This window comes from Pseudophryne corroboree, chromosome 5 (assembly GCF_028390025.1).
Source record: "Pseudophryne corroboree isolate aPseCor3 chromosome 5, aPseCor3.hap2, whole genome shotgun sequence".
Lineage (NCBI taxonomy): Eukaryota > Metazoa > Chordata > Amphibia > Anura > Myobatrachidae > Pseudophryne > Pseudophryne corroboree.
This window is the reverse complement of record NC_086448.1, coordinates 143,759,799-143,782,823: the sequence shown is the minus strand read 5'-3', so window position 1 is coordinate 143,782,823 and position 23,025 is coordinate 143,759,799. Positions and strand designations below refer to the sequence as shown.

The following is a 23,025-nucleotide window of genomic DNA, read 5'->3' as shown; positions in this document are numbered from 1 at the left end:
CCTTAGCTCCAGTATATTTATGTGGAGAAAAGTCTCCAGACTTGATCACACTCCCTGGAAATTTTTTCCTTGTGTGACTGCTCCCCAGCCTCTCGGGCTGGCCTCCGTGGTCACCAGCATCCAATCCTGAATGCCGAATCTGCGGCCCTCTAGAAGATGAGCACTCTGTAACCACCACAGGAGAGACACCCTTGTCCTTGGATATAGGGTTATCCGCTGATGCATCTGAAGATGCGATCCGGACCATTTGTCCAGCAGATCCCACTGAAAAGTTCTTGCGTGAAATCTGCCGAATGGAATTGCTTCGTAGGAAGCCACCATTTTTACCAGGACCCTTGTGCAATGATGCACTGACACTTTTCCTGGTTTTAGGAGGTTCTTGACTAGCTCGGATAACTCCCTGGCTTTCTCTTCCGGGAGAAACACCTTTTTCTGGACTGTGTCCAGAATCATCCCTAGGCACAGCAGACGTGTCGTCAGGATCAGCTGCGATTTTGGAATATTTAGAATCCATCCGTGCTGTTGTAGCAGTATCCGAGATAGTGCTACTCCGACCTCCAACTGTTCCCTGGACTTTGCCCTTATCAGGAGATCGTCCAAGTAAGGGGTAATTAAGACGCCTTTTCTTCGAAGAAGAATCATCATTTCGGCCATTACCTTGGTAAAGACCCGGGGTGCCGTGGACAATCCAAACGGCAGCGTCTGAAACTGACAATGACAGTTCTATACCACGAACCTGAGGTACCCTTAGTGAGAAGGGCAAATTTGGGACATGGAGGTAAGCATCCCTGATGTCCCGGGACACTATATAGTCCCCTTCTTCCTGGTTCGTTATCACTGCTCTGAGTGACTCCATCTTGATTTGAACCTTTGTAAGTGTTCAAATTTTTTTAGATTTAGAATAGGTCTCACCTAGCCTTCTGGCTTCAGTACCACAATATAGTGTGGAATAATACCCCTTTCCTTGTTGTAGGAGGGGTAATTTGATTATCACCTGCTGGGAATACAGCTTGTGAATTTTTTCCCATACTGCCTCCTTGTCGGAGGGATACCTTGGTAAAGCAGACTTCAGGAGCCTGCGAGGGGGAAACGTTTCGACATTCCAATCTGTACCCCTGGGATACTACTTGTAGGATCCAGGGGTCCTGTACGGTCCCAGCGTCATGCTGAGAGCTTGGCAGAAGCGGTGGAAGGCTTCTGTTCCTGGGAATGGGCTGCCTGCTGCAGTCTTCTTCCCTTTCCTCTATCCCTGGGCAAATATGACTCTTATAGGGACGAAAGGACTGAGGCTGAAAAGACGGTGTCTTTTTCTGCAGAGATGTGACTTAGGGTTAAAACGGTGGATTTTCCAGCAGTTGCCGTGGCCACCAGGTCCGATGGACCGACCCCAAATAACTCCTCTTCCTTTATACGGCAATACACCTTTGTGCCGTTTGGAATCTGCATCACCTGACCACTGTCGTGTCCATAAACATCTTCTGGCAGATATGGACATCGCACTTACTCTTGATGCCAGAGTGCAAATATCCCTCTGTGCATCTCGCATATATAGAAATGCATCCTTTAAATGCTCTATAGTCAATAAAATACTGTCCCTGTCAAGGGTATCAATATTTTTAGTCAGGGAATCCGACCAAGCCACCCCAGCTCTGCACATCCAGGCTGAGGCGATCGCTGGTCGCAGTATAACACCAGTATGTGTGTATATACTTTTATATGATATTTTCCAGCCTCCTGTCAGCTGGCTCCTTGAGGACGGCCCTATCTATAGACGGTACCGCCACTTGTTTTGATAAGCGTGTGAGCGCCTTATCCACCCTAAGGGGTGTTTCCCAACGCGCCCTAACTTCTGGCGGGAAAGGGTATACCGCCAATAATTTTCTATCGGGGGGAACCCACGCATCATCACACACTTCATTTAATTTATCTGATTCAGGAAAAACTACAGGTAGTTTTTTCACATCCCACATAATACCCTCTTTTGTGGTACTTGTAGTATCAGAAATATGTAACACCTCCTTCATTGCCCTTAACGTGTGGCCCTAATAAGGAATACGTTTGTTTATTCACCGTCGACACTGGATTCAGTGTCCGTGTCTGTGTCTGTGTCGACCGACTAAGGTAAACGGGCGTTTTAAAACCCCTGACGGTGTTTTTGAGACGTCTGGACCGGTACTAATTGTTTGTCGGCCGTCTCATGTCATCAACCGACCTTGCAGCGTGTTGACATTATCACGTAATTCCCTAAATAAGCCATCCATTCCGGTGTCGACTCCCTAGAGAGTGACATCACCATTACAGGCAATTGCTCCGCCTCCTCACCAACATCGTCCTCATACATGTCGACACACACGTACCGACACACAGCACACACACAGGGAATGCTCTGATAGAGGACAGGACCCACTAGCCCTTTGGAGAGACAGAGGGAGAGTTTGCCAGCACACACCAAAAAACGCTATAATTATATAGGGACAACCTTATATAAGTGTTTTCCCTTATAGCATCTTTTTATATATTTCTAACGCCAAATTAGTGCCCCCCCTCTCTGTTTTAACCCTGTTTCTGTAGTGCAGTGCAGGGGAGAGCCTGGGAGCCTTCCCTCCAGCCTTTCTGTGAGGGAAAACGGCGCTGTGTGCTGAGGAGATAGGCCCCGCCCCTTTTTCGGCGGGCTCGTCTCCCGCTCTTCAACGGATTCTGGCAGGGGTTAAATATCTCCATATAGCCCCCGGAGGCTATATGTGAGGTATTTTTTGCCAAAAAATAGGTTTACATTGCCTCCCAGGGCGCCCCCCTCCCAGCGCCCTGCACCCTCAGTGACTGCCGTGTGAAGTGTGCTGAGAGCAATGGCGCACAGCTGCAGTGCTGTGCGCTACCTTAAGAAGACTGAGGAGTCTTCTGCCGCCGATTCTGGACCTTCTTCTCTTTTCAGCATCTGCAAGGGGGCCGGCGGCGAGGCTCCGGTGACCATCCAGGCTGTACCTGTGATCGTCCCTCTGGAGCTAATGTCCCCTCTGGAGGGGAATGTAGGTAGCATGGTCCCCCAGCAGCACAGAGTATATCAGGAGATACATAATGGGGGTCATTCCGAGTTGTTCGCTCGCAAGCTGCTTTTAGTAGCTTTGCACACGCTAAGCCGCCGCCTACTGGGAGTGAATCTTAGCTTATCAAAATTGCGAACGAAAGATTTGCAATATTGCGAAAAGACTTCTCTGTGCAGTTTCTGAGTAGCTCGAGACTTACTCTGCCAGTGCGATCAGTTCAGTGCTTGTCGTTCCTGGTTTGACGTCACAAACACACCCAGCGTTCGCCCAGACACTCCTCCGTTTCTCCAGCCACTCCCGCGTTTTTCCAGAAACGGTAGCGTTTTTTCACACACTCCCATAAAACAGACAGTTTCCGCCCAGAAACACCCACTTCCTGTCAATCACATTACGATCACCAGAACGAAGAAAAAACCTTGTAATGCCGTGAGTAAAATACCTACCTGCATAGCAAATTTACTTGGCGCAGTCGCACTGCGGACATTGCGCATGCGCATTAGCGACTAATCGCTCCGTTGCGAGAGAAAAATAATGAGCGAACAACTCGGAATGACCCCCCATGTGCTGTGCTATGTAAGAAACTGTAAATAAATCGATAATTTCACAGGGGCACTGACATGATGTGAGGAGGGGAATGAAGGCAGCACGAAGCCACAAACTGAGAGTTGTATAGTGGGAAGAGCAGGGTCCCTTGGGCAGGGCCGAAACTAGGATTTTTGGCACCCGGGGCGAGGCAGTAGTTTGCCGCCCCCCCCCCCCCCCCCATACAAAAAACAATAAATCCAAATTACGCCACACATTATATTACACAATAGAGCCCCTTATTCACAATATACTGCACATTAGTATCCCATATACATATTGTGCTACACAGCAGTAATGCGTGCAGGCAGGGGCGGATCTAGATTATTGTTTTAGGGGGGTTGAACAGTTAATCCTGACAGTGCGATCAGCGCAGCAACTAATGGAGCAGCGGTGGTTTAAGAAATATGTGTGTGTGTGTGTGTGTGTGTGTGTGTGTGTGTGTGTGTGTCTGTGTGTGTTTGTGTGTGTGTGTGTATATATATATATATATATATATATATCTATATATCTGTTAAAAGGCGGCGCTATTAGACGCACTGCCTGAGGGCAGCACAACTGGAGAACACTTGGCGAAGTATTCTATGTGTGAGCATGTGAGTGCCGGTATAACAGAGAGAGAGAGAGAGACTGCATCATACAGAATATATTAAATTAGCTTTAAAAAAGTAAGTTAGTGAATTTAAAAAAAAATCCCACTGCATAGAGCCATCTAATGACCCTAATAAGCACTAGAGATGTTTGCAGCTACAGGTATAGACAGTATGCAGATACTGATAGAGGACCCATATAATAGCACTGTACATACATGGTTTACGTCTGTAGGATAGGAGACTGCTGCCTGGGATGTGGGCTGTGCTGCTACAGAGAGCTTCATAGGACATCCTGCACGCTGTCAGTGTGATATATGCTGCTGCTGCTGCTGGCCGGGATCTGGCACGCTCACTATACGCTGCTCTGCAGTCGATTGATCTAGACTGCAGCAGACAGCATAATGGATCCGTAAATCTCTGATGCCGGCAAAGGAGAAAACAGAGATTTCAGACAGCGGGGACTTACTGCAGCTGTCTGAGGGTGCTGAATGGGAATCTCGCGCCCATACAAATCCGGCGCCCAGGGCGTATGCCCCCCTAGCCCCCCCCTAGTTTCGGCCCTGCCTTGGGGGACCAAATAGGGGTACGGCTACTACTTAAAGTGCATCTGGGAAGCAAGATCAGGGCCGGTTCAAGGGCGCAGAGCGCCCCGGGCAGGAAAGGGGCGTGGCCTAATACAGGGGGCGTGGTGAGTCACGCCCCCTGTACATTGAAAGCGCCGCTTGAATGCTGAGCGGTGCGCGATGACGTCATCGCGCACCGCACAGCAAAAGGTCCTCTCCACGAAGAGAAACTAGACGCTATGCGTCTAGTTCCCTTCGTGGAGAGGACCTTTGCTGTGCGGTGCGCGATGACGTCATCGCGCACCGCTCAGCAGTTACTCTCCACGAAGGGAAACTAGACGCATAGCGTCTAGTTCCCTTCACAGGAGGCGCCGGGGACGGCAGCGGAGGCGGACGGGGGACACAGCGGGCAGCAGTGGCGGATCTTGCCACGGTGCGGCGCCCTCCGGATGGCGCCAGCGCCCTCCGGAAGGCGGCGCCCCGGGCAAAAGTCCTGCTTGCCCATGGCAAGAACCGCCACTGAGCAAGATATGCCTATATACTAGATCTCCAACTAATGTAAATTAACAAACAACTATCATTCTAATTTACCATCCTCATCCCATAGCGAAGCACGGGTATTCAGCTATCTACAATGTTATTTATACTGTGTGTTTAATATTTAGATTTATTTTTGTAAACAGACATTCTTAAAATCCCGTGCAACGCCGGGTACTCCAGCTAATATATATATATATATATATATATTTATATATATATATTAGTGATGAGCGGGTTCGGATCCTTCACCCTTTTTTGCACAGGTCCGAGCAGACTCGGATCCTCCCGCCTTGCTCGGTTAATCCGAGCGCGCCCGAACGTCATCATCCCGCGGTCGGATTCTCGCAAGATTCGTATTCTATATAAGGAGCCGCGCGTCGCCGCCATTTTTCACTCGTGCATTGGAGATGATCGTGAGAGGACGTGGCTGGCGTCCTCTCAGTTTCTATGTTCAGTGGGCTGCAAATATCTATGCTCAGTGTGCTGCGAATATCTGTGCTCAGTGTGCTGCAAATATCTGTGCTCAGTGTGCTGCAAGTGCAAATATCTATGTTCTCTGCCTGAAAAACGCTCCATATCTGTGCTCAGTGTGCTGCAAATATCTGTGCTCAGTGTGCTAATTGCTTTATTGTGGGGACTGGGGACCAGCAGTATTATATAGTAGGAGGACAGTGCAGAGTTTTGCTGACCAGTGACCACCAGTATTATATATTCTATGCCTGAAAAACGCTCCATATCTGTGCTGCATTGTAGTATATAGTAGGAGGACAGTGCAGAATTTTGCTGACCACCATTATAACTATATATATATATAGCAGTACGGTACAGTAGTCCACTGCTCTACCTCTGTGTCGTCAAGTATACTATCCCATCCATACCTGTGGTGCATTTCAGTTTTGCACAGTTTGCTGACCACCAGTATATAATATATAGCAGTACGGTACAGTAGGCCACTGCTCTACCTACCTCTGTGTCGTCAAGAATACTATCCATCCATACCTGTGGTGCATTTCAGTTTTGCACAGTTTGCTGACCACCAGTATATAATATATAGCAGTACGGTACAGAAGGCCACTGCTCTACCTACCTCTGTGTCGTCAAGTATACTATCCATCCATACCTGTGGTGCATTTCAGTTTTGCACAGTTTGCTGACCACCAGTATATAATATACAGCAGTACGGTACAGAAGGCCACTGCTCTACCTACCTCTGTGTCGTCAAGTATACTATCCATCCATACCTGTGGTGCATTTCAGTTGTGTGCAGTATATATAGTAGTAGGCCATTGCTATTGATATATTACTGGCATATAATTCCACACATTAAAAAATGGAGAACAAAAATGTGGAGGGTAAAATAGGGAAAGATCAAGATCCACTTCTACCTCGTGCTGAAGCTGCTGCCACTAGTCATGGCCGAGACGATGAAATGCCATCAACGTCGTCTGCCAAGGCCGATGCCCAATGTCATAGTAGAGAGCATGTAAAATCCCAAAAAATAAAGCTCAGTAAAATGACCCAAAAATCTAAATCAAAATCGTCTGAGGAGAAGCGTAAACTTGCCAATGTTCCATTTACGACACGGAGTGGCAAGGAACGGCTGAGGGCCTGGCCTATGTTCATGGCTAGTGGTTCAGCTTCACATGAGGATGGAAGCACTCATCCTCCTGCTAGAAAACTTAAAAGAGTTAAGATGGCAAAAGCACAGCAAAGAACTGTGCGTTCTTCTAAATCACAAATCCCCAAGGAGAGTCCAATTGTGTCGGTTGCGATGCCTGACCTTCCAAACACTGGACGGGAAGAGGTGGCACCTTCCACCATTTGCACGCCCCCTGCAAGTGCTGGAAGGAGCACCCGCAGTCCAGTTACTGATAGTCAAATTGAAGATGTCACTGTTGAAGTACACCAAGATGAGGATATGGGTGTTGCTGGCGCTGGGGAGGAAATTGACAAGGAGGATTCTGATGGTGAGGTGGTTTGTTTAAGTCAGTCACCCGGGGAGACACCTGGGCCAAAATGTACTAATATTCGTGTTTGTGTCGGTTTGTGTAGTGTTTAAACTCGTCTTGTATCGGGTGCATTTTCATGCAACTTTTTGAAACTATATACGCCAAGTTACGAAGCAGTCGACTTTATGGTTTTTGTGTTTTCCGATGTCGATGCCAGTCGTTTTTTTTGGGCACATTTACGGCCGTCATTGTCGTTTGCGTACGTGTTTTTGTATTTTATTTTTTTTCTAAGTTAAACGCGGCAGTGTTTTTTTTTCCCGCGGCCGCATTTTCACTTTTAGTTTCGTTTTTCATCCCCGTTCGTGATTGTTTGTGTTTCAAATGTTAGGAGTGTCTGTGCGCAACCATATAAATACGCCCCAAACCGTCTGCACCCCGTGGGTTTAGTTAGTGGTGAGGAGGGAGGTTGTGCTGTGGAAGTTGGTGAGTAGTTGGTTTGGTGAGGAGTTTTTTGGGCGATTTCCGAGTGTAGTATTGTGTTTGAAAGTAGTCTTGTCATTCTTGTAGTCTTGTTTTTTGTGGTTTTGTCTCATTTTTGGTCCAAGTATTTTATTATTTATAGTCCCTTGTCAGTGTGTGTGTGTGTGTGTGTGTGTGTGTGTGTGTGTGTGTGTGTGTGTGTGTGTGTGTGTGATTTGTGCAGTGGTAGTGGAGGAGTGTGTTGTTTGTCTTTTTATTTTTCTGTGTTAAGTGTTTAGACACACAATTATGTGTGACTCACAGGTCACAGGTGGGTGAGGTGGAGGTTGTGAGTGAGGGGGAAGAAGTGGGTCAGGTGGAGGAGGTGAGTGTGAGTGAGGTTAGTGAGGTGGAGGAGGTGGGTGAGGTTGCTGCAGCAGCCTCAAGTGACAGTGATAGTGACAGTCAGAGTGCTCCGCAGCCACGCACCACTACTAAGACTGGGCGGAATGTCAAGTTTAGTTATGCAGAAAATGTGGCATTGGTGCGGGAGCTGATGAAGTATCAGCGGCAGCTATTTGGGCCTGAGTCCGCCAAGGTGCCAACACGGAAGAAGACGGTGTTGTGGGCGAAAGTTGTTGCTGCTGTCAATAGTGAGGGGGTGGTCAAGCGGACGGAGGACACATACCGCAAATGGTACTATGACATAAAGCGACGTGTCAAGTCCAAAATGGCCAAGGAGGCGAAGTCGGCTAGAAAAAACGGTCGTGGGCAGCCCTATATTGCAAGATATCTGGACTATGAGGAGCCCATGCGGAGTGTAATACCTCCTGAAGTAGTCTCTGCAACCCATGTCCGGGATTCAGATAGGCCCAGGAAAAATGGTGAGCATGTGTATTTGCATTAACATTCTATGGTTTGTTTGTTTTTGTTTTTTCAAATGTGTGTCATATGACGTTGCATATTACTCCCATCTTCAAGTGTGTGTCAGCAAATACCTTGTTTTTGGTAATGTTTTCTACAAAAGCCAATGTAACATCTTACTTTATTGTATGTCATGTTTTTTTTTTTTGGCATATTTACCATGTGTAGTTTGTACTTGGTGTGTCATTGAATTGTCCAGCAATAATGTTTTCCTTTTGCACATTTTTAAATTTATAATTTGGACTAGGTTTTATATTTAGGTTATCCATGTGCAATGTTGATAAAACAGTGGTTGTCATGTTAGAGGCTGGAGTAGTGGAAAGTGGTTTGGAAACCACTTACATGTGTAATGTCATTATTACTGAATGTAATATTTAAAAAAAAACACTATTTGTTTGTTGAGTTTGAGGCTGCATTTGTAGCCTGACACAACACTGTTTTTTTTTTTTGGGGTGATTTTTTTTTTTTGGTTGGCTCATATAGTGGTAATGTGTGTATGGAGTGCCACATCACAGAGCAATTTCTGTAGTGCATATGTAATATTTTTCCTTTCATTACAAAATGAAGATGTGTGTGTTTTGGGTTGTTAGTGTATGTATTTTGACTTGTGTCCTATGTCTGTGTCCTGTACATGTTTTCCTGTGTTGCACTTTCCATAGTGCATATGGCTATTGGACAATGTTTATTGTTGTATGTAGTGGTTTTGTGGAAAACGGTCCTTATGTTTTTTAAAAATAAAAACAAGCATTTTTGAAATAATTAATGTTTATAAGCATAATGGGTGGATGTATCAACAATAGCATGAATAAAAAAATTTTTGGGGGGTTTTACAGTGTTGGAAAAAAGCAGTACTGGTCGTCCTACAGTAACTCCCATGACATCTGATGATGATGATGACGTTGCGGAAGCAGGTAAAGTGTCCATTGTAGTATAGGGTATGTTTGTAAAGGAATGGCCATAACAAAATTTCACTTTCAATACTAGGTCCATCAAAAGAAGTCTGGAGCAGCAGAAGTCGGACTTCTGTAAGACACCACCAAAAAAAACATGTGGCAGCAAAGAAAGCAAGGTCTGATGTCCAGGGCCAACCACAGCAGGCTACCCTGCCACGAAGATTATCGACAGTATGTTCGGTCCCCCCACTCCAAATTTTGGACACACCACCAAGACGTGAACCACACTCCCCTCATCTTGATTGTGAGTATCAAACTGAAATACATATAATAAATTTCTGATCGTAATCAAACTTTCACTTAAACGCATTAAGTCAAAACACATCAAAATATGATATACTTACCGAAGCCTATAAAACATGAAATGGAATCCTAGCAAAATGGCCTTGTCCACATCCTGTAAATATATGTATGTCCACTTCAGCCATACAGTAGCACATTGTGTGTAAGATGCTGCAATAGAAACTCATGTGTAATTTGATGAAATAGTAAGGTTGTTTTACAATTTTGCACATGTGTGTTTGACCTAACATTGCCAAATACAGATAAAAACATTCCTATTTTTTTTTAATAACTATAAGGTAACACATTATGGATTACAATTAGTTTTTATGGTGGAGTATGTCTGATCTACAATAAAAATTATGTGTTTGCTTTCACAATGAAGTAACCAGACACATTAGCCACAAACAGCCATATGTATGTATTTACGTTATGAGTGATGATGTTGCTAGGCAGGATATGTGAAAGCACCAGTCAATGACATGTGTTCCATGTTTAGTGTTTTTTTTTTTTTTTTACAAACATATGGATAACTAACGGATTTTTTTATACAATTACTGCTTCTAGTCCTGGTAACAGCATCCCTCCGCAACAACAGCAACACAGTGACATGGATGAGACAATCATGTTAGAAATGCAGCCATCAAGCAAAGGAATGAGCCCCCCAGCACCTGTGAGTACACCACCACAGCAAAGCACTCCACCACCACAACACAGCCCAACAACACCAGTAACACAAGGCCCTGATCATGTGTTTTGGAACATTTGGGCTAGACAGCAGGCCACTAATGAAGATTGCCTGCGTAGGCAGACACAAATGTTGGCAAGCCTACCATGTCACCTCAGAAGATTAAACAGAAATATGAGTAGACAAAATGAACAAACCACGAGAATTGCCAATACCATGGAACTCATGCATGCAGACATTACACAGGTCATGGCCAACTTACAGCGCATAATGGAAGAACAGCACAGACTAATGGAAGAACAGCACAGACAACAGCAAAGCTATATGAAAATTTTTCAAAACAATCAAAAGATAAATGAAAATGTATTCCAAATTGTAGACAATCAAAATACTGCTACACGTGAACTCAATGCCACCCTCACTAACCTCAATGAAACACTCAGATCCATGCACCAACAGCAAACAAGTAGCAGTTCTGGTACGACTACTCCAAATATCACGCCAGTGTCATCACCACCAAGACGCTTCACCAGAACATGCCAACATGACAGTGCTAAAGGCAAAGGGCAGGACAAGCAGCCACCCAAATAAAATTAACAAATAAACCGCACATTTTTAAATTCAGAGAAGTAAATCAAAATACTTAAGTGTATGTTTGTCAAAATAGATATAACACTTAGCTCCTTGACAATTTGTACAACATCATTAATTATAAGTGGTACAAACAACAACAGGAAATTAGTACGCACATTTATTCTTTACCATCTTTGAATTTTTTGGGAGGAGGGAAATGTTTGAGCTGCACATACATGTTAGCAGGAAGTAACCAGACCACTTGATTTTTTTCTAATCCTTACTCTTTCTAGATTCCAATCAATCTCAGATCCTGCAGACACAATAATTGGCAGACTGCCAGGATATCTTTAGCAGGAAGTAAACTGACCACTTGATTTTTTTCTAATCATTACTCTTTCTAGATTTCAATCATTCTCATATACTGCAGGCAGACTAATTGACAGCCATGCAGAATGTATTTAGCATGCAGTAACAAGACCACTTGATTTTTTTTCTAATCATTACTCTTTCTAGATTCCAATCATTCTCATATCCTGCAGGCAGACGAATTGCCAGCCATGCAGAATGTATTTAGCATGCAGTAACAAGACCACTTGATTTTTTTCTAATCAAAACTCTTTCTAGATTCCAATCAATCTTAGATCCTACAGACACAATAATTGGCAGCCAGGCATAATCATCCATGACCAATGCAACTTACAATGTGAATTAAAACTGGTTTACATTTCTTCTGTAGACGACTTTACAAGAAAAACACAATAGAGTTGTGTAAAAGTGTCCTAATATGTTTGTGTAAATTTTTAAATTTTAATAACCAAAATGAATGACATTATTGTTGTGGCATGTTTGTGTGTGTAGAAAATGAGTAATCATATTTAAAAACCTTAGGCACAACCCACAAAATGAAAAAGATTTTAACTTTTAACACTAATGTGTGTAATAATGGATATATGTTGAAAAATGTGAATTGACTTTTAAAACTCCAAATTTACTTCAGCAAACATAAGGCAATAAATTATTTTGGATGAGACAAGTTTGTGTCCCTTTTATAGGCATGATAAGTCAGGTGGGAATGATTTGTAAGTGTCAACACATGTAAACACGGCTGAAAAAAGCAGGTCTATTTTTTGCAGATTTTTTTAACGATTCGCAAAAAAATACTACCGCAATTGAGCACTCAGAGACTAACACCCAAATACGAATGAATAGTGAATACCCGTGTTGTATGAAATAACAGCCGCGTTTGACCGATGGTCTATTCTTTCGTATTTCTGAACTTTGTCATTCAAACCATTACGAATAGTCCAAACACTGCCGAGATTGGTGCTTAGTGAATACCCGTGTTCGGACAAACACGATTTTTTAGTAAATATTGGCCCTGTTGTCCGTGGGACGAATATTGCCATTGACATGCCTGGTCAAAATACAAAAAAAATCACCTCTTCGGTGTGGAATTATTTTAACAGAAATGCGGATAAATGGTGTCAAGCCATGTGTTGCCTTTGTCAAGCTGTAATAAGTAGGGGTAAGGACGTTAACCACCTAGGAACATCCTCCCTTATACGTCACCTGGACCGCATTCATCAGAAGTCAGTGACAAGTTCAAAAACTTTGGGTGACAGCGGAAGCAGTCCACTGACCAATAAATCCCTTCCTCTTGTAACCAAGCTCCTGCAAACCACACCACCAATTCCCTCAATGTCAATTTCCTCCTTAGACAGGAAAGCCAATAGTTCTGCAGGCCATGTCACTGTCAAGTCTGACGAGTCCTCTCCTGCCTGGGATTCCTCCGATGGATCCTTAAATGTAACGCCTACTGCTGCTGGCGCTGCTGTTGTTGCTGCTGGGAGTCGATCGTCATCCCAGAGGGGAAGTCGGAAGACCACTTGTACTACTTCCAGTAAGCAATTGACTGTCCAACAGTCCTTTGCGAGGAAGATGAAATATCACAGCAGTCATCCTGCTGCAAAGCGAATAACTCAGGCCTTGGCAGCCTGGGTGGTGAGAAACGTGGTTCCGGTATCCACCATTAATTCACAGGGAACTAGAGAATTGATTGAGGTACTGTGTCCCCGGTACCAAATACCATCTAGGTTCCATTACTCTAGGCAGGCGATACCGAAAATGTACACAGACGTCAGAAAAAGAGTCACCTGTGTCCTAAAAAATGCAGTTGTACCCAATGTCCACTTAACCACGGACATGTGGACAAGTGAAGCAGGGCAGACTCAGGACTATATGACTGTGACAGCCCACTGGGTAGATGTATTGCCTCCCGCAGCAAGAACAGCAGCGGCGGCACCAGTAGCAGCATCTCGTAAACGCCAACTCGTTCCTAGGCAGGCTACGCTTTGTATCACCGCTTTCCATAAGAGGCACACAGCTGACAACCTCTTACGGAAACTGAGGAACATCATTGCAGAATGGCTTACCCCAATTGGACTCTCCTGGGGATTTGTGACATCGGACAACGCCACCAATATTGTGCGTGCATTACATCTGAGCAAATTCCAGCACGTCCCATGTTTTGCACATACATTGAATTTGGTGGTGCAGAATTATTTAAAAAACGACAGGGGCGTGCAAGAGATGCTTTTGGTGGCCTGAAGAATTGCGGGCCACTTTCGGCATTCAGCCACCGCGTGCCGAAGACTGGAGCACCAGCAAACACTCCTGAACCTGCCCTGCCATTATCTGAAGCAAGAGGTGGTAACGAGGTGGAATTCAACCCTCTATATGCTTCAGAGGATGGAGGAGCAGCAAAAGGCCATTCAAGCCTATACAGCTACCTATGATATAGGCAAAGGAGGGGGAATGCACCTGACTCAAGCGCAGTGGAGAATGATTTCAACGTTGTGCAAGGTTCTGCAACCCTTTGAACTTGCCACACGTGAAGTCAGTTCAGACACTGCCAGCCTGAGTCAGGTCATTCCCCTCATCAGGCTTTTGCAGAAGAAGCTGGAGAGATTGAAGGAGGAGCTAAAACAGAGCGATTCCGCTAGGCATGTGGGACTTGTGGATGGAGCCCTTAATTCGCTTAACCAGGATTCACGGGTGGTCAATCTGTTGAAATCAGAGCACTACATTTTGGCCACCGTGCTCGATCCTAGATTTAAAACCTACATTGTATCTCTCTTTCCAGCAGACACAAGTCTGCAGAGGTTCAAAGACCTGCTGGTGAGAAAATTGTCAAGTCAAGCGGAACGTGACCCGTCAACAGCTCCTCCTTCACATTCTCCCGCAACTGGGGGTGCGAGGAAAAGGCTAAGAACTCCGAGCCCACCCGCTGGCGGTGCTGCAGGGCAGTCTGGAGCGAGTGCTGACATCTGGTCCGGACTGAAGGACCTGCCAACGATTACTGACATGTCGTCTACTGTCACTGCATATGATTCTGTCACCATTAAAAGAATGATGGAGGATTATATGAGTGACCGCATCCAAGTAGGCACATCAGACAGTCCGTACGTATACTGGCAGGAAAAAGAGGCAATTTGGAGGCCCTTGCACAAACTGGCTTTATTTTACCTAAGTTGCCCCCCCCTCCAGTGTGTACTCCGAAAGAGTGTTTAGTGCAGCCGCTCACCTTGTCAGCAATCGGCATACGAGGTTACTTCCAGAAAATGTGGAGAAGATGATGTTCATCAAAATAAATTTTATAAACAATTCCTCCGTGGAGACATTCACCAGCAATTGCCTCCAGAAAGTACACAGGGATCTGAGATGGTGGATTCCAGTGGGGACGAATTAATAATCTGTGAGGAGGGGGATGTACACAGTGAAAGGGGTGAGGAATCGGAGGAAGAGGAGCAGGTGGACATCTTGCCTCTGTAGAGCCAGTTTGTGCAAGGAGAGATTGATTGCTTCTTTTTTGGTGGGGGCCCAAACCAACCAGTCATTTCAGTCACAGTCGTGTGGCAGACCCCGTCGCTGAAATGATGGGTTTGTTAAAGTGAAAAGGAGTAATGTGGGCGCTCGGAGGGGATAGTAGTACAACGGCTGCTGGTTTTATAAATATATAGTTTAGTTTATTGGTAAGAAAATTCTAACAAATAGACACTGAATGGCTAAAGTGCCGTTTACAATACATATACACAATTAAATAAAAAATAAAAAACAAATTAAAACAATGATTAAAAGTAATGACTGTGTCCTGGGCCTCAGAACTTGTTAGTGTTTAAACACCAACCCTAATTAGTGTTAGTTCTCTTGCATGCATAAGCCAGCTGTTAACGGTAATAAGGGTTAGTGCATAAAGAGCTCAAACTGCACTTTGAGGGAAAAGAGGCTGGTTAATATTTGATAGAGCCTGTTGATACTTCACCAGAAGGAGCTGATGGACGTAGTATTCAATGGTATGGCTAGGTGTTTAACGAGCCAATCCCGCATCTGTCTCATGTCCATAAGGCTTGTTTGATCCACTCACTGGTTTGGTGGCTGACCGCTCAGCGGCTGTTCTCTTAAGCAGTGCCTGCTGTGGATGGTGCGGTGTGCTGTCTGCTAGCACTGAGCCCGAGTAGGGACAGAGACAGGGAGTCACACGTGCAAGTCCCGGGTAGCAGGGGATGCTGTGATGCCGCGTTCCGCGGCTTCCGGGTTCGGAGCTTCCGGCTTCCGGTTGCGGTCCACCTGCGTTCCACAGTCGTAACAGGTCACCTGTTAAAGTGTGCATGTCCTGTTTATACAACATAAGGGTGGGTGGGAGGGCCCAAGGACAATTCCATCTTGCACCTCTTTTTTCTTTCATTTTTCTTTGCATCATGTGCTGTTTGGGGACTATTTTTGGAAGTGCCATCCTGTCTGACACTGCAGTGCCACTCCTAGATGGGCCAGGTGTTTGTGGCGGCCACTTGTGTCGCTTAGTTTAGCCTTCCAGCGACCTAGGTGCACTTCTTTTTTTCTTTGCATCATGTGCTGTTTGGGGACTATTTTTTAAATCTGCCATCCTGTCTGACACTGCAGTGCCACTCCTAGATGGGCCAGGTGTTTGTGTCGGCCACTTGGGTCGCTTAGCTTAGCCATCCAGCAACCTTGGTGCACCTCTTTTTTTCTTTGCATCATGTGCTGTTTGGGGGCTATTTTTTAAATCTGCCATCCTGTCTGACACTGCACTGCCACTCCTAGATGGGCCAGGTGTTTGTGTCGGCCACTTGGGTCGCTTAGCTTAGTCACACAGCTACCTCATTTCGCCTCTTTTTTTCTTTGCATCATGTGCTGTTTGGGGACTATTTTTTTGAAGTGCCATCCTGTCTGACACTGCAGTGCCACTCCTAGATGGGCCAGGTGTTTGTGTCGGCCACTTGTGTCGCTTAGCTTAGCCATCCAGCGACCTTGGTGCACCTCTTTTTTTCTTTGCATCATGTGCTGTTTGGGGAGTATTTTTTAAATCTGCCATCCTGTCTGACACTGCAGTACCACTCCTAGATGGGCCAGGTGTTTGTGTCGGCCACTTGGGTCGCTTAGCTTAGCCATCCAGCGACCTTGGTGCACCTCTTTTTTTCTTTGCATCATGTGCTGTTTGGGGACTATTTTTTAAATCTGCCATCCTGTCTGACACTGCAGTGTCACTCCTAGATGGGCCAGGTGTTTGTGTCGGCCACTTCGGTCGCTTAGCTTAGTCACACAGCTACCTCATTGCGCCTCTTTTTTTCTTTGCATTATGTGCTGTTTGGGGACTATTTTTTTGAAGTGCCATCCTGTCTGACACTACAGTGCCACTCCTAGATGGGCCAGGTGTTTGTGTCGGCCACTTGGGTCGCTTAGCTTAGTCACACAGCTACCTCGGTGCAAATTTTAGGACTAAAATTAATATTATGAGGTGTGAGGTGAATAGACTGAAAATGAGTGGAAATTATGGTTATTGAGGTAAATAATACTATGGGATCAAAATGACCCCCACATTCTCTGATTGAAGCTGTTTTTGAGGGTTTATTGTAAAAAAACACCCGAATCCAAAACACACCCGAATCTGACAAAACATTTTTAGGGAGGTTTTGCCAAAACGCGTCCGAATCCAAAACACGGCCGCGGAACCGAATCCAAAACCAAAACCCGAAAAATTTCCGGTGCATATCACTAATATATATATATATATATATATATATATATATTTGTCCAAAATTGTCCGGCACTCGTAGCTAATGTATTTAAATGATGCTGAGGTGTCCTCCTTGTGGGATATGCAACCCACTATGCAGCATGGAGGGTGATTCAGGCGGCACTCATCAGACTGAGAGAAATTCAATTAAGCATCGTGTTTATTCTGCCAAAAGAATAAACACGATGCTTAATTGAATTTCTCTCAGTCTGATGAGTGCCGCCTGAATCACTCTCCATGCTATATATATATATATACTTCATGTTTTGGATCTGTATTGGTTTTCTCCAACTGCCCTTGTGGGTTTTATTTTTGGATCTGTATTTTTTTAGAAAAAATAATAAAAACTGCAAAAATTACAAAATTTTGGCCTGTTTTTGTTCCTTCAGTATTATTAACCTCAATGGCATTAATTTCCTCTCATTTCCAGTCAATTTTGACCACCTTAAAGCTCACAATATTGTTTTTACCCGTTTTAGGCCAAAGGCTGCAGCGAGATGGCTGGTTACTAACCAACAGAGCAGCAGCACAAACATACGGCAGTTTATAGCACATCTATGAAACATTTCCACACAGCAGTGCAGAAATGAAAAGAATGGAATTGTCCTTGGTTCCTCCCTACCATCCTTATGTTTGATATTAAAAAAGACATGCACAGTGTAACAAACCAGGCACTTTCATTGACAGGGACTGACAATTTTGTGGCTGAAGTGCTTGCTTTGTTTGGGCTGAGACAAAACAATTTTTTGGAAGGACTACCGCCGATCACTAATGAGGTTGATGATAAGGGTGATAATGTTGTAAAATAAATTTCATGAATTCGCTGCAAATTACGTGACCTGGAGTAGGTGCCTAGATGGCTAACATCCCTACCTCTACTAACTTTGGCCTCAAAGATGGAGCAGATGCCTTCACAATCATTGTCAGGATTTGTGGAAAAATAATTCCACATCCAAGAGTTAGCTTTTTTGGTCTTAGCCCAGGCATCATAATGGCTTTCTTTTTATCAAGGGCAAGAACTGCAGCCACTGGTGACTGACTTACTCACACAACAACAACAACAACAACAACATCCTCAGTGTCAGATAGTACACACATATCCCCCTCATCCTGTTCCACTTCCACACATGAATCCTCAATTTCTAATTTGCCTTCATTACCATCTTTACATGTACTGTTCCTCACATGTGTAGATGGTGCAGAAATGGTGAAAGGAGACTTCTCTATGAGGACAGTGTGAGAAATTCCAGAATCACACATAGCTAAAGTTGGACACCCCTTAACGTTCCTCAATGTGTGATGGTTCTGAATGCACAATTTGTTCTACTGCTTAAGTTGTTTTCATTTTTTTGACACCTCTTCTACAGAGCCATCCTAACAGCAGTGTAGGCCCCTGGGCAAAGCAATGCACCAGGGCCCCTACCCATCCTCCAGGGGTGGGGGTGCTATCAGCGGCAGCCTTGATGTCCCATGAGTGGTAGGTTTTTTTTTCTTCTGCTCAGCATGCAGGATCTGGAGCCTTAATTTCTGCTACTTACTCCTTTTCTGCACAGATGGTTGAAGATGGGACAGGAGGGGGAATACTAATCTGTAGAAGGAGGCATTAATGTGAATGAAGGGGCCCCAGTACATGTCTTCCAGGGTGGTAGGGGGTGTTTAATATGCAGAGGAGGGGTGGATAGTGGAGTGGGCTTAATATTCATAATTTTCCAATGGGAGGGCAGCTCCTAGAAATACATTTCTTAGCTTTCAATGGGATAAAAAACTAGAATTGGGGGATCAGAGTTCAGGAGCCAGAGCAATCCACCAACAAAAATATAAAACTACATACTAGGAGTGTGGAGCTGGAGCAGGGACCAGTTGCTGGAAGGCTAATATGTCTGGTTCTGGGCATAGTAGAGACAAGTGTCAACCAAAAGGGGAGAGCACCAGCTTTTGGAATATGCCCTCAGAAACATTCTAAGTCATACAGAACCCCAGATATCTGGTTGGGAATAGCAATTAACAGGGTCGGATGGGGACCACTACTTTGAAGTCAGATATCTCCGGTTCCACCAGGCCAGTTTTCAACAAATCATAACCACTTTGTATGGTGAATGAAATATTGCCAATTTTATCATTCTCTGCAGCTAACTTTCCTTTTGATGTTTTTTTCTTTACCACTGTGAAATTATATTGTTTCTTTGATTTTACATGCCCTGACTTAAGCCCTCTATGCCCTTGGACATTGGGCTTATTAGATGATGTTTACCAACTTTTATTGTCATGACTGGTGGGAGCAGCTGCAGCACTAGTATGTGCTTCCTGTTCTCTCAATATTTCGTCCTCTATATCTATCAAGTATCAACAAACACGAACAAAGTGGGGAACAGCATAAGCCACACTTTGTACAAAAAAAATGTACCACCTACAGTGTCACAATACGTGTTTAATTTTCACTAACACGAGTATGAAATAAAATATATTACTGTGGTACCACCTTCACCCACAGTGTCGCACAATATGTGTATGAGTCAGAAATAGTATTCAAACACTGCAGTTTAATTTCACCAACAGTGTCGCACAATCCATGTATGTGTATGAAAATATATTAATGTGGTACCACCTTCACCCACAGTGTTGCACAATATGCGTATGAGTATGAAATAACATAATGTGGTCTGACCAGCAGTGTCACAGTACTTATGAAAATAAAATAAAAATTTATTGTACACTGGGGTACAGCACAAAAAAAATTATTTTTTATAATTATATTTTAGGCTTTTTAGCTTTTATTACCGTATATACTCGAATATAAGTCGACCCGAATATAAGCCGAGGCACCTAATTTTACCACAAAAACCTGGGAAAACATATTGACTCGAGTATAAGCCTAGGGTGGGAAATGCAGCTCTACCCGTACACAGACCTCATAGTGCCAGATATGCCCCACAGTGCCAGATATGCCCCACAGTGCCAGATGTGCCAGATATGCCCCACAGTGCCAGATGTGCCAGATATGCCCCACTGTGCCAGATATGCCCCACAGTGCCATATGTGCCAGATATGCCCCACAGTGCCAGATATGCCCCACAGTGCCAGATGTGCCAGATATGCCCCACAGTGCCAGATATGTCCCACAGTGCCAGATGTGCCAGAGATGCCCCACAGTGCCAGATATGCCCCACAGTGCCAGATGTGCCAGATATGCCCCACAGTGCCAGATGTGCCCCACAGTGCCAGATATGCCCCACAGTGCCAGGTGTGCCAGATATGCCCCACAGTGCCAGGTGTGCCAGATGTGCCCCACAGTGCCAGATATGCCCCACAGTGCCAGATATGCCCCACAGTGCCAGGTGTGCCAGATATGCCCCACAGTGCCAGGTGTGCCAGATATGCCCCACAGTGCTAGATACTTACCCTCCGTCGCTCCCGCGCTGTCTTCTGAAGGAGGGACACGGAGAGCGTAGCGCGCGGCTCTCCTGTGTCCCTCCTGCATCTCCGGCGGCAGCGGCGTGTGTTAAAGGAAGTGCCGTTCGTGCACTTTCTTTACCACTCAGACGCCGCTGCCACTGGAGATGCAGGAGGGACACAGGAGAGCCGCGCGCTGCGCTCTCCGTGTCCCTCCTTCAGAAGACAGCGCGGGAGCGACGGAGGGTAAGTATCTAGCACTGTGGGGCATATCTGGCACACCTGGCACTGTGGGGCATATCTGGCACTAAATCTGATTGAGTATAAGCCGAGGTGGCTTTTTCAGCACAAAAAAAAGTGCTGAAAAAGTCGGCTTATACTCGAGTATATACGGTACTTTAATTTTACACTGGGGCGGAGCCCCTGGGTGGATGGACAGTTCTCCCCAAGGTGTACAGAGCGTCCCTTATGAGATACAGCAGACGACAGACAGAGCACCCCTGGACTAATACTGATTGGACATACCAGCCTCTGGATGTACGCACAGTATCCTGAGTTTTTACTTAACACTGGGACAGAGCCCCTGGATGTATGGACAGACCATTCCTGGGTTGACAGAGCATCCCTTGTCAGATACAGCAGATGACAGACAGAGCACCCCTGGACTAATACTGATAGGACACAACAGCCCCTGGATGTACACAGTATACTGGGTTTTTACTTAACACTGGGGCAGAGCCCCTGGTTGTATGGGCAGATCACCCCTAGGTGGACAGAGCACACCAAATCAGATACAGTAGATGACAGAGCACCCCTGGGCTGTTACTGATAGGACACACCAGCCCCTGGATGTACACACAGTACACAAGGGTTTTGATCAACACTGAGGCAGAACCCCTGGATGTATGGATAGATCACCCCTAGGTGGACAGATACACAAGTTGACAGACAGAGCACCCCTGGACTGATACACCAGCCCCCAAAGCAGTCACCAACCCTATGCCCATGTTCCATGCCACACAACCAAGCACTGAGATGAACACGTCCTTTTAGTACACTCTCCACAGCCGGAGTGAAAATGGCACAGATCACGGGACCTTTATAGAGTCCAAAACCAAGCAAGAATCCGACAGCAGAATGAAGTTTTGCCTCCTTTTGGGGTCTAAGAATGGTGGGAAACCCAGAGCTGGACTCGGATCCGGACTCGGACCGTGAAGTTCGGCTGGGTCCAGTTCTCAGAGAACCAATATCCGCTCATCTCTAATTTATTCATGGCTAAGTGTACAGTTTACAAATCATTGCCTGTGTCTTTTCAATTATTAATTTTAAATGTTAAACTTACCACAAGAGTTTTTCCAATGGTATATCCTTGGCCTCCCAGTATTAATGTTGTCCATAACCAAAATCCAAGAGCATAGGTGGCATATATAAAAAAATACATAAAACCAACAGCCATCTGAGAAGTAATGGCCTTTCTTATCCCAATTTCTTTAGCCTGTCCCAAATTGTTTGTGTACCTGAAAATATATTAAAATATCTTAAGTTTATATCGTGCAATACTTTAAGGATGGCCAATGACCATGAATGATGATTCATAGTCGTCGGTCGATTGTTTACCATTGATGGTGGAAGGGCGATGTTTCTCTGCTGTTGATGGCAGAGATGTGGCAATGTTGTTTTCTGATGTACAGTGCTTAGCCACACCCCCTACCCTGATTAGCCCACCACATTTCCTTGACCCACAGTATTGATGCCCATCAATGGTTTTCTGTCTATGGTTTTCCTGCCACCGATGGAGACCCATTTGATACCCATTGTTATAACACTTGTATTTTTGAACCTTCTTTTTACACAATAACAAGGAAAAAGGGCAAAAACCTTTTAATTTCTTTCTCTTGTCCTCCAAATGCCACCACTGTCCGTATTGAGGAGAGAACTTCTTCAGCCACGGCTCTTGCTTTTGCATAAGCTGAGAGCTCCTTGCTTGTCAGTGATACCACCATCTAAGGGTTTACAGTGAATTAGCATGGCATGACTAGTGTGAATTTGAGGATTCAGATAACAAGGTGCAGAAACACAGAAACATAGAATTTGATGGTAAATAAGAACCACTTGGCCCATCTAGTCTGCCCATGTACACGCACCCACTAAGGTCAATTTTTTGGGGGGGATCCAGTTAACCTACCACTATATTTATGTATTGTGGGAGGAAACCCATGCAAGCATAGGGAGAATACACAAACTCCATGCAGTTAGGGCCGTAGTGGGAATGGAATCTATGACCTCTGTGCTGTGGGGCAGTAATGCTAACCATTATACCAGTCGTACTGCCCCAAATATTATACACCTCCATCCTCAACGAGCCTCAAACCCAGAGCCGGCCCTAAC

The 23,025-nt window shown here is 45.0% G+C and overlaps 1 protein-coding gene and 1 long non-coding RNA gene across 2 annotated transcripts in view; one reads left to right on the top strand and one right to left on the bottom strand.

The window, feature by feature from the left end:
- LOC134927392 (ATP-binding cassette sub-family B member 5-like) overlaps positions 1-4,569 on the bottom strand; it is a 382,371-nt gene extending 377,802 nt beyond the window's left edge. The window contains exon 1 of the mRNA XM_063921771.1: positions 4,435-4,569. Within this exon, the coding sequence (XP_063777841.1) occupies positions 4,435-4,503 (69 nt within the window). The 5' untranslated portion in view covers positions 4,504-4,569. The remainder of the gene's footprint in view (positions 1-4,434) is intronic.
- A 4,877-nt stretch (positions 4,570-9,446) lies between these two features.
- Positions 9,447-11,936, top strand: LOC134928870 (uncharacterized). The gene is made up of 3 exons (XR_010178085.1): positions 9,447-9,565; positions 9,639-9,851; positions 10,457-11,936. It is a non-coding gene; the product is annotated as an uncharacterized LOC134928870 (long non-coding RNA).
- The last annotated feature ends 11,089 nt before the right edge of the window (positions 11,937-23,025 follow it).